The sequence below is a fragment of the Ptychodera flava genome, chromosome 2 (genome assembly GCF_041260155.1).
Source record: "Ptychodera flava strain L36383 chromosome 2, AS_Pfla_20210202, whole genome shotgun sequence".
NCBI lineage: Eukaryota > Metazoa > Hemichordata > Enteropneusta > Ptychoderidae > Ptychodera > Ptychodera flava.
The window spans coordinates 20,292,609-20,304,636 of NC_091929.1; the positions used below are offsets into that span (position 1 = coordinate 20,292,609).

The window sequence follows — 12,028 nt, forward strand, 5'->3', positions numbered from 1 at the left end:
TGTATGACCATACTGGGACACTTTAATTATAAGCTGGAGTGGAATACCTGAACTTGACAGTCTTGCTTCATTGTGTGTTGTAGGGGACTGACTTTGCATATTAAAGTGCTTTGCACCTGTATCAGTCACCAAAGCCTATGTAAATTCTTTGTTATTGTTTGCTTTGGATAATAACAGTGTCAGATTAGGGGAACCAATTTGTGATAAATATATGTGTCAGTGTTTTATTTGCATGAACGAAGTGATTGTTCTCATTAAATAATCTTTAGTAATTTTTAAAAAGAAATTACCAAAATTTATAGTTTTGAAGACAGTTGTGATTGCCCTTTTGAGAGTTTTCCCAGGGTCGTGAAAAGTTTGTTAACCCCAGGGCAAGGCGAGCAAGGGGATTGCTTTAAGCGCCCTCTTGAGTTGAAGGTCGAAATAATGTCATATACCGGTACATCTCGTGCTGATGCATGACGACAAATACAGAAAGGCAGTGCTTATCATCATGATCTGACATTTAATATTACAAACATCAATATTTCATCGGTTAAAAACTAATCTACACATTTTGTCCGAATATTTTTAGCTTCGCGCCAGTTGATTGAATTGAACATTGTGCGCATGTGTGATAACCCGAGAGGTCAATTGTGCACATGTGTTGTGTTTACTTCGACAAACTACAAAAGTCGTCCACTGTCCAGGTACAGGTTCATCTTGTCTTAATCAGCGATGTTTCGATCAACTATTTCCAGGGTAAGTGACTATAGTTACTTTCTAAATTTACATATTTTAGACGTGATTGCACAATTGCATTGACTTACTCGCGCCATGGACGGAAAGTGTCACATACACACGCTGTTCCCAGACCCAGCTTGGCGGCTGCAGTTCCGAAACTGGGCGATTGTGTGTTGGAGCGAGAAAAGTGGGGTCGCCGGGAAACTTGTTGGCAACGGAACAGCAGTCAGGTGTGCTGTTCCCAACGACACACGGCTGAGGTAATCAATATGCCTAGAAAACTACATTGAACACTAATACAATATAGATAGTACATGGACTTGCCCCGAATCTGTGGGTATAAAAATATGAAAACAGAGTAAATGGAAAACAAGTTACTCTGGCAGGCTGTTGCTTAGATCATGGAGGTAGCTTAGATCATGGGGTGAACGCAATGCGAGGCCAGCCAGTAACTACTGCCGAGAAAAGCAAAGCGACTTGGTGCCACTGTAAGTTAGCCTGTGCGTTTGGAGTTTTCAGTGTAAAGTAAGGTAAAGTAATGCACTTTATGCAGGTTACTTTATACCCATTCCCAAACCCTGAGTGCTGTTGATGATACTACGCATTAGTATGGAGGTAAAAAAGAGGTCTGACTGCAAATTTGGGCATCCTTTTACAAGTGGTACAGCCACAAACTGATGACATCAAATCGCCGTACACAAAACACGGACGCCTTGTAATTATGGCACTGTGTTTTGTGTACGGCGATTTGATGTCATCAGTTTGTAGCTATAACACCTGTAAAATGATGCCCAATTTTGTATCAAAGTTGCTGTGATCCATAATCCATTGACACTGTCAGTGTCGGCTCCCTCAGTCCTAGCCCGACGAGTATTGCAACAGTGTCGGGCTTTGGCTAATGGCTTTGCTACGAGTTGGGGGGGCATTGTCGCCAAAGCCGGACGCTCTTGCCATACTCGTAGGGCTACCTCATTCCCTGTGTCTAGGTTGCATTATATTTATGAGTATTATATTGGTACTATGTGCCCGAGGGTAGGTGATCATTTGCCCTCCTTACGTCGGGCAAATGGTCTCCTGCCCCGAGGGTGCATAGTCCTTTGTTTCGGCTATGTTTTTATTACATGGCTCTCTTACACAGTTTTTACTCAAAATATTTATAGGTTTATTGGCAAATGATAATCAAATGCTTTAATTCCATCTTAGATGAAAGTCCCTTAAAAATGGAACGATTGTCATCATCGAATGGTGCATTGATATATTTAAACTACTGTTATGCAGTTTGTCAATTTTTTTATGCAAAATTTTCCTTAAGTCAGATTTCCTATGCAAAATATGAAATTTCAACTTTTTACATCAAAAAGTTGTCAAGTTGAAAATAGTTCAAGTTCAATTTCAGTCAAGTGATGACTATGGGGCCTGCAATGTCATCGATGAGTTACCATCGAATCCTATGGAGTGCGCGACGTTCGATATACGAGGCATGTAATAAAGTTAATTACTTTATGGCTATACAACACACTCAGGGAGTCATGCAAAGTTACAAGGCTCAAGGTTACACCACAGTCCCTCCACAAACACTAACAAATGGTTGTAGTAGCTGCTGTTATGGGAGGAAGTAGAGTGCCGGGAATTTATTCACAAGAGGTACAATGTAGTTGATCTTTCTGAGTAAAGATGTGAATAAACTTCTCCTTTTCATTGAAATAAGCAAAACTAGATTTGTACAAACTTTATAAAGGAAGAAAATGGAGTGTTAGATTCTGGTCATACCATGACAAAGTGGGAACTACAAACTGCAGCAGGTAGATGACCTCACAACAGCATGCAGTGTCATAGCTCTGCTTACACTTATAATATAGTTATATGTACATGTGTGTGTGTTCCAAATGCAACTTGTTGACAGGGTTACATGTAGCACAATACTAGTCAATACATTTCAGTCCCTGACCCCGTCTATAAGACGCAAAATGTTCAAATTCCCGTCACACTATTAGGCCAAACGAAAACAATTGTGCTGTTCCGATAACCCAACCTACCCTATTTTTTACCTGTCAAGCCTAAACTTTTTTTCCACCCTATACCAAGTACAAACCATTCAAATCCCCCTCTACGTAAACTCTGAAATAAAAAAAAGAGAGAGAAAACCCATAAAATCACGCTTTGGTTACTTGGCATTTTATTTTGGTTGAACGAGGATGTCTTTTATGGGTTTTTTCTTTTATATGTATGATACATTTTTCTGCGAAATGTTGTGGCCAGTGTTTGACCACCCTGAACCCCTGAAAAATGCATATTTAAAAATAAAAGTATTTTGGAAAAAAAATTCCTGCCGACCTACATACCCTACTTTTGAAAACCATGTTATCGGAACAGCATTATTTCTTTTTATTTGGCCTTATACTGCCAGACATTCATAAAGCCAACAATAGTAAACTAAAATTTTGATATCGTTTTATTCAATATTTTTGCTCTTTGTATTTCACTCCCTATCATGTTCAAATATTGAGTATTCAGCTTGCCAACAGAACCTGTCTTTGTATACTCTGCATTTGCATCGTTGAAAAATGAATTTTGGTCCGGACTAATTCAGTCATCAGCAATAATATATAAATATAAAGGCTTAGATGACAAGTTCAATATTGTGTTTCACTCTGCTATATTGAGATAGCAAGAAACTGGTTGGAACGTTGAATAGAAATACCAAAAACAAAATTATCAAAAGTTGCAGCTTCTGTTCCAAGTTACAAGGTCGACTTGTTGTTTTTCTCATGGAAATTCAGTGGCATTGATACTATTTAACAGTCATAAATACTATAAAATAAACCAGAATATCTTGAATGTTATTAACATTAGAGCCATTGGATTGAACTATCCTTCCAAACTGTGGAATCTGAAAATGAAAAAAGATAGGGAAAAATATATTTTCAGATCTCACTCTATACCAAGTACAAACCATTCAAATCCCCCTCTGCTACCCCCCAGTACTCTCAAAGCCCCTTTGAATGCCTCTAGCCCCCATTACCTTTGGTATTTGTGAATGCAGTCCTTGAAAGCAGAGTGAGTTTTTACACTTTTCTGATAAAGCTGAGCTAACTGATCATATTTATGGCAGACCAAAATAATGAGATTTAAAGCATGATTCCTCCGTGGCCCCCCCCCCTCCCTCAATTTTTTGTAACCATAGACATGCAAATATGTACATGTATTTACTGAAAAACAAATACATTATCCATCAGCTTAAATACATGAAAAAAGCTATATACATTAATTTTATCATAGGTTTCTCTTTTCTGTGTCATCTGTAGGGTTTATGGTTATCTCAACAAATTGGTAGAGGTGTGAGGTATGATAGCAGCTTCAATTCAGCAGAGATGCATGTGAAACCAAGGCTTGAAAGATGTAAGTGATATCTCTGTAATTTGGTACATACAGTACACAGACAGACAGATAGATATATATATATATATATATATATATATATATATATATATATATATATATATATATATATATATATATATATATATATATATATATATATATATATATATATGTATATCTACTGACCTGGTTGCAAATTTTCTGTTTATTGCATTTGTTTATTGCATCTGTTTATTACATTGGCAATGTTGACACAACGTTTTGTCCTATACACGGAAGTAATAAATGCAATAAACAGAAGAAAAATTACAACCAGATTAGTAGAGGTGTATAAATACATTCATCCACTACTACCAAGCCATGCTACGAATAACACTGGGAGCTATCTGCAGAATTCTAGTTTGCTTTTATATATGTATATATATATATAGTTATGTATGTGTGTCTTCACTTATTTTTTGTTTGATTATTTCTATTTCATATGCATTTGTTTATCTGTTGTTATTTTTAACATTTTGTTTTAATTATATTTTTATTTATTTGTTTACTTATCAGATTGTCATGGTGCTTTAAAGAATTTCCTTTGATCTGATCATGCAGCTTGCTACAATTATGAAGAAAATAAAATGTGAATGATTTTCAGATGTGAAAAGCTAGTATTCATAAAAGACTCTTAAGTGTGCTGAAATGTACTCAACAGGGATGTAGAAAATTTGGGTTACAGGTGGCAAAAATAACAGTATAGGCAGTTACAAGTTCATGCACATGAAATTTTTGCAAAATGCCTCTATATTTCATTAAACTGATATTTTGATAGCTGGCTAATTTTTGCTGATAGCTGGTTGTTTTTGACACCTGCCAGCTATTTTCTGATCATCCATGCACAATGTGTATTTTCATGTTGGTTTTTGATTTCTTTCTGGAAACGAGAGTTTCAATTTTAGTCCAGACGCAAAGAAGTACTGTAATCCCACTATAAGTAAAATAAGTGCACAGTCAATGTAACTCTCTCATACAGGCTGCGTCCATTGTTTGTTTCTCAATGGATATTTCTATTTCAAAGAGTGCATGTAACCTGAAACGCCCTAAAAAGGAAGTGTTAACATAAGCCAGCATGCAGAAGTGTTCTGACAAAATTAGCATCTAGGTATCCTCGGCAAAAAAATCTGACACATATATAGTATGAGATATTTTCTCTGATAGAATAGAAATTAGGTGTATAGAATTCTTTTTACTACTCAGAGACCATGATTTACGTGGATATTTAAATTTTGGTGCCAAATTTAACATTTTGAATTTATAATCTTCTTAACCTGTGTTTTTGTTCTGCAGGTGTAAACAAAGTGACTCTATTAGGTCGGGTTGGCCAAGATCCAGTACAGAAAGGTGATGCTGTACGACCTGTGGTACAATTTACCTTAGCAACCTCTGAGGTCTACAGAGACAGAAGAATAGGACATGAAGGTCTGTCTTAGCAATTTATTTCCAAGTAATATTTCCTTTAAAATTTTTTCTGCATAAATCAGTATGAATATTATAACATACACATACATGTATACCGGTATACATAATTATGAACCCAACATTTTTAGCTTACTGAACGGTTGACATTTTTTCAGGTTTAATTGCTTGTTTCAGCAAAATTTCTAGGTCCACTTCTCATAGCAATTGTTGACATAACCCGTATTCAGCTTGACAACATTGACCATACATGTGAGTCCTGCATTGTCGATGTTGATAATGAAATTCAAGTCCATATGTAAATTTTATCATCAACAAGAAAATGCACATCACACACTGACTCACAACATTGAAAAAGTGAATACTTAATAATTCAAAATGCTGAAGTATTCTATTAAACTTCATTTGATACATTGAGGACAAATTGTTAAAAAAATTACACTTACATGTACCGTTCTAGTGTCTTAAAACTTGTATTCTATTTATTCTGGAATCTGTTCGGAAAATAATGTGTAAAATGGTCACATTTGGTTGAGGTGGGAATTTTCAAGGATAAGTTTAATTTACTGTTAATAAATACTTAATTTTCACAAAAGATTAATTTCCTTATTTTGATATTTGAGATATTTTTAATGGGATTAAAATTCCCGTTTGTCAGTAATAAAGAATAGAATAGAATCCATAGGATCCTTAGGCAGAAAGATTAGGGGATGAGTTAAGCCCAAACTCACATTACACAAACATGAAATGAAGAGCCCAATCTAAGTGACAGCACCGACTACGGTAATTGCGACTGATCCATTAGCTCAGTTAGTTAGAGCATCAGAAATGTATTCAGGAAATGTACATCTGTGGGTTCAAGTCCTGCATGGGTCACTTTTCATTTCATTTACTACAGAGTCTATTGTTCTTTAATTAAGTTCAACACTTTACTTGGGTTTGGTAATCAGAATTTATCAACAAGTGAAAATAGCAAAATAAAAAATCACATACATATAGATGATTGATGCTTTTACAGCACAGCCTAGTAGCAAACAGCATGTACAAAAATTCAGTGGTAATCAGATTTTATCAACAATTGAAAATAGCAAAATAAAAACTCACATACATATAGATGATTAATGCTTTTACAGCACAGCCTAGTAGCACACAGCATGTACAAAAATTCAGTGACAGAGAAGTACAATACTGTGAATGGCTGGCATTTCTTTGGACTCCATCAATTGCAGCCTATTTCTATCAAAGCAGTCATGAACACACAAAGTGCGGTGAGAATTGATTGATTTGGTATATTAATTGATTGCATATTCCTATTGTTATGATTGGTTTAGGAGAGTACAAAGAGAAGACACTGTGGCATCGCATCAGTGTGTTTTATCCGGAAAGTTTGAGAGATTTGATTCTTAGAGTTGTCAGGAAAGGGTAAGTAAAATACTGGGAGTGAAATACCATGGAAATTATCACAGCCCGCAAGGATGTTTTTAAATTTACTTAAAATTGTTGAAAGATTACAGCCTGTTGAAGACTTGAAGCCATCATACATGTATAATACCTTCAACATTGGCTCAAATGCATTGTATTTTTATTGTATACATTCTCACTCACACATCAGTAAAATGGTATCAGATCAAGTACATATTCAAACAGTACCATGATATATGAACAACAATTCGATGACCCCAGTGCAATGTAAGTATTGCCTGTGTTAAAGCATAGGAGATACGCCCCTCTTGCACTAGGCCATGGAATTGATATGCAGTGTACACGTAGGTGAGCTTTGTGATGGTTCAAGGATATTATTATTCAAAAGGGACAAACATGGAGAATTGAGAGAGGAGAAAAGAACCTGTGAGAAAATAATGACATATATGTAATTATGATGATATAATAGGAATTTGAAAAGGAGATTCCTTGAGTTATACATGGAAATTTACTTTTCTCTTAATTTCTGAACAAGAAGTTTTGACAAACAAATCAATAAAGTTCAGCACTACTGCAATAAGAACATCTGAAATCGTTGGTTTTCCATTTATAGATATTTAAAGACATTATTGTAGTAGTTGTGTTAGTACCTGCAATTTTATCAAAGTACAGTTTTACAGTGATACAGAAACTCAACAGATACACTTGACCAACATTATCAGTTGACATCATTATGTGTGACATGAAAACTGCATTGCTTCAATCCAACGTTTGATTGACATACAGTAATTGTATTCTGTTCACAAACCCTCAGATCTAGGATTTATGTCCAGGGAAGACTTGATTACAGTGAATATACAGACAAGCAGGGATACAAGGTGTTTGCAACTACAGTTATAGCAGGTATGGAAATCATTGCTCTATATTGGAACAACTCTACATTCTAGCATCTATCTTTTGGCCATGCAGTGAAGTCTACGCATAAGTCATTGCTTAAATTTCATCAAGAGAATTTAAATCGTTGTCTTTCACAATCGAGAATGAAAATAAGAAGTCACCATGCAAACATGTTCGATTTGAGAAATAAATAACCAGTTTAATTCAAAATGGTTGTTAATCCCTGTATAAAATGGATATAGAAAAAGATAATTTTGTTTTTTTGCAAAAGCAAGATAGTGAAAGCTTCATTTAGCCAACAGGGTAAGAGATGAATCCTCATAAGTTCTAGACCAACAATGTGTTGTGAAAATTTAAAATTCCACAATCTATCCTGGAGGCACAATATACAAAAACTATATATTTTGTACTCTCCTGATGACTCTGTTGCAAATGCATTTCATTTCACGCAGTGACATACAAATAAAATCTTGTCTTGGAAAACCGTTATTTGACATTTCATAGAGCACCATATGGCATACCTAACCTTACCATTACCCTCTCACAAGTACTGGAACTGTCGTTATGTTGCATAACAAAACTCAGAGCTCACTGGAATTTTGTGTCCAAACTCATAACCGCACCAAGCATAGACTCATCAAGTCTTGGTATAAATTTTGTCATACACTCCAAAAGACTGAATTGAAATCTGCTGTCAGCTGATTCTGAAGTACAAGGTCAGAGTGTGTCCTTCAGAAGACATAACAAGACTATTCACAAGGTGCAATCTTGCAGTGAGGGACAAATGAGGCATATTATAAAGGGTTTAGAACTGCACTAATCTTACATTTTGAGTATAAACTGTTCCTAAGTCATGCACATCTTGACATATTTTAAAACTGTTAGCAAAGGATTAGTACATGAAATGTTTAGTATGTGAAAAACCCCCACAATCAATATGCTTGTTGTAATTTTAAAATCAAGTTGAATTGTTCTCATCAGTCAAAAAACATTTTTAATCATGAATATTTATTATACAGCTAATCAGTACATTGAAATATTCAACCTGTAATGTACTTGTACATTTCAGATGACATAATATTTCTCTCAACTCGTAAACAAGATGAAAGTCCTGCAGAAGATGATGATGATGAGGGTGATATCTAATTCCACAAAGCACCACCTACGTTTTAAATGAAGAAATTGTTAGTTATTGGATGTTGTGACCAAAATGGAACTATGATTGATATGGTGAAGTCCAGCCCAAAGTATGCTGCATTTAACAACATTCAGGGAATGGCTCACTTATTGAATTTATGGAATAACCCCTTTCTGTGTATCTGCTTTGGTTTATTCCCACAATATTGTTTTCATTTATGAGGTTGATGCTATTTGCAATGAGATAGAGGTGAGGCATTCTTGAGAATTCTGCCAAAATAATGTGTACATTTGTTATACCATTATATCAATGTTGATGAGCATGCACCTCGAAAGTGAAAGACTTAACTTTTGCAATTGCAGTGTAACCCTCTCTCACTGGTTTTGTGAGTTTCCTGACTAAGTCCAACACTGCCATTACTGTCATATTATAGCTTTGTCAATGCCAGTGAATTTTGTGACTGTCATCTCCCCATGTTACTACTGATAATATATTTGATAATCCAGCATTGTGGCCCCAGATGTGTCGTACATCTACAAATTCCCTTACATTGCAACACCATCAAATAACAGCAATAATGTACCCCCTCTGGGGCCATAATGTACTTGAGCAAACTTTGCACTCCATAATGTACTTGGCTTTGCCCTGTACATTATGTCATACAAAGTTTGCTTTCGTCCATTATAGGCTGTGAAGGTTATATTATTGCTTAAATAAATAATACTAGTATACTAAGATTTGATGAAAGAAGAGTTACATAAAGACAGTGAACAGTCTTCTCACAGAATGACATTTAATTGCTTAGGTCAGTGATATGTGTACTTTTAGATGTACACATTTAAAATCATGTGACAAAGATTACGCATATGTTGACTTTTGACATTCAATCATGAGAGATGATATTAAACTCATTTTAGCAGTGCATCAATATTATGAGTACATTCAAAGAGATAGATTTGTAATCTCTTGAGTCTCGTCAAGTTTTTAGCTTTCACAGCTGTTTGTCATTCTTCTCATTTTTTGTTCAAAACTCCATCATCACCGTTTTAGAGGACACAAAGTTGAGCCATAAGGATAGGTCTGCAGCATTTAAGAAAGTCATATTGTTGCTGAAACTGGTTCATCAGTCAACTATCTGCCGGGCATTATGAAAACAAAATGGATGAGTAGAAGACATTCTTCAGTGATGTATGGTGCTACATTTTATATTTTAAGTTGTATTCTTCTTCATGTCATGACCAAATATATTACTCCATAGATTTCCAGTTGTTGTGAAGCTCAAGCTGAATGAGCTTCAAGTAGGTATTTTAATTTGGTTTATTACATGCATTAATATTTACAGAAACTGACATCCTCAATGAGGAGTCTGTCTGCAAGCCTGTCTTACATTCCATGTGATATCCTGGCAACAGGATGGAGGAGTCATTAACATGTGGAAAATGTATTACTTTTCAAAACAGTATACTGCTTTGTAATAAATATGAACCTGCAATTTTTTCAACAGTTAACAAGCTTAGCTCTTCTGCATTGTGTGTGTATGTATGTATGTATGTATGTATGTATGTATGTATTTTGTATTTTGTATTTTGTATGTATGTTTGTATGTATGTATTTTGTATGTATGTTTGTATGTATGTATATATGTATGTAGGTAGGTAGGTAGGTAGGTAGGTAGGTATGTATTTTGTATGTATGTATTTTGTATGTATGTACATTATGTGTGTATGTATGTATGTATGGACCCTATCTTTCTAGCTATCTATCTATCTATCTACATGTATATATGTATGTATATATCTATGTGTCTATGTTTGTATCTATGTATGAACATGCCTAACGAACACAGGCCCGCATCCTTCTAATAGAAATCAGTTCTTGTCTTTGGTGAATGCAAGTACACATACTTCCCTAGATAGTGGTGTATTGTACGAAAGCCAGCCTAACAATAGCCCAGTATTCTTGTGTCTTGCCTGTACACTTACCATCATGTATAGGTGTGACTGTTTGTTACTATATGTCTTTGTTGTAGTTGATGCATATACATGTATATCCCTTAATGTAAGCGTGTATGCATTCTAATACGTCTTTTTATGTGCACACATATACACGGGCATGTTTGTAGGGTTATAAAAGCATGATAGATTTAGATGGACAGACATACATACTTGATACCCATATGTACATTTAATGTCTTTCAGTACATACTTCAGACGTGCAATTACATCAATTCTTACCCCAAGTTCTCATTTAGTTTCACCGATGTAGAATTTATCCCACCGTCTACAGATAATGGTATAAAAGAGGTTGCAGGATATACAAGTAATTTGTCCAATGATGGGGAGGGATTTTTTTGTGATGTTGGTTGTTATTTCATTATTTTGTGTGGTGGCCATGTATTGACAATTTCTGCAGCTGTTACATGGTAGACGAGTGCCTGTGTCGTTGGTCTCCCTCTTTCTTTTAAGGTAGAATGCGCCTCGTGGACAGATCTTCAGACTCTCAAACTTTTACAATTCTCTTCTGATCTACCACTTGTGGGGCTCATTGTAAAGCTCTTCGAGTAAGAAAAATTTCCAATGTCTCAGTTTTTTTTGAAAATCGAAGATTTTATTTTTCTCTGTAGAGTTAACTCCAGGATGGTTGCAGTTGAATTTTAAATATCGGTAAATCCAGACCAATTTGTTTCTGCAGTACCAAAATTTGCTCGGTGACCCCAATTTTTATTCTTGATTTTGAAAGTGAACTGTTGAATTTTAGCAAATTTTTAGGTCTTTCTCTTTCAGCGGGCGTACTACCTTAAGGTAAGCTTGGACCAGTATTTTTCTTGTGCGGCTGTATATGCAATAATGGATGGTTGAAATGTTCCTCTTATTGATTTATCCGATGTAAGGGTGCATCAGTGTTTTTAATTATCGTAAATATTCTCGGAAGGGCTGGATGATAAGTAAGTACAAATGCAATACGTCCGTTTGACTTGTTTTGCATTTCCTGGTACTGAAGGAGTTG

At 35.3% G+C, this 12,028-nt stretch overlaps 1 protein-coding gene across 1 annotated transcript; it reads left to right on the forward strand.

Annotated features, from left to right (window-relative positions):
* The first annotated feature begins 596 nt into the window (after positions 1 to 596).
* LOC139116568 (single-stranded DNA-binding protein, mitochondrial-like) lies at positions 597 to 10,533 on the forward strand. The gene is made up of 6 exons (XM_070679167.1): positions 597 to 741; positions 4,029 to 4,122; positions 5,437 to 5,568; positions 6,897 to 6,987; positions 7,802 to 7,890; positions 8,954 to 10,533. Exons 1-6 carry the CDS (start codon positions 718 to 720, stop codon positions 9,028 to 9,030), a joined length of 507 nt encoding a protein of 168 aa, XP_070535268.1. The 5' UTR covers positions 597 to 717; the 3' UTR covers positions 9,031 to 10,533.
* Positions 10,534 to 12,028: the final 1,495 nt, after the last annotated feature.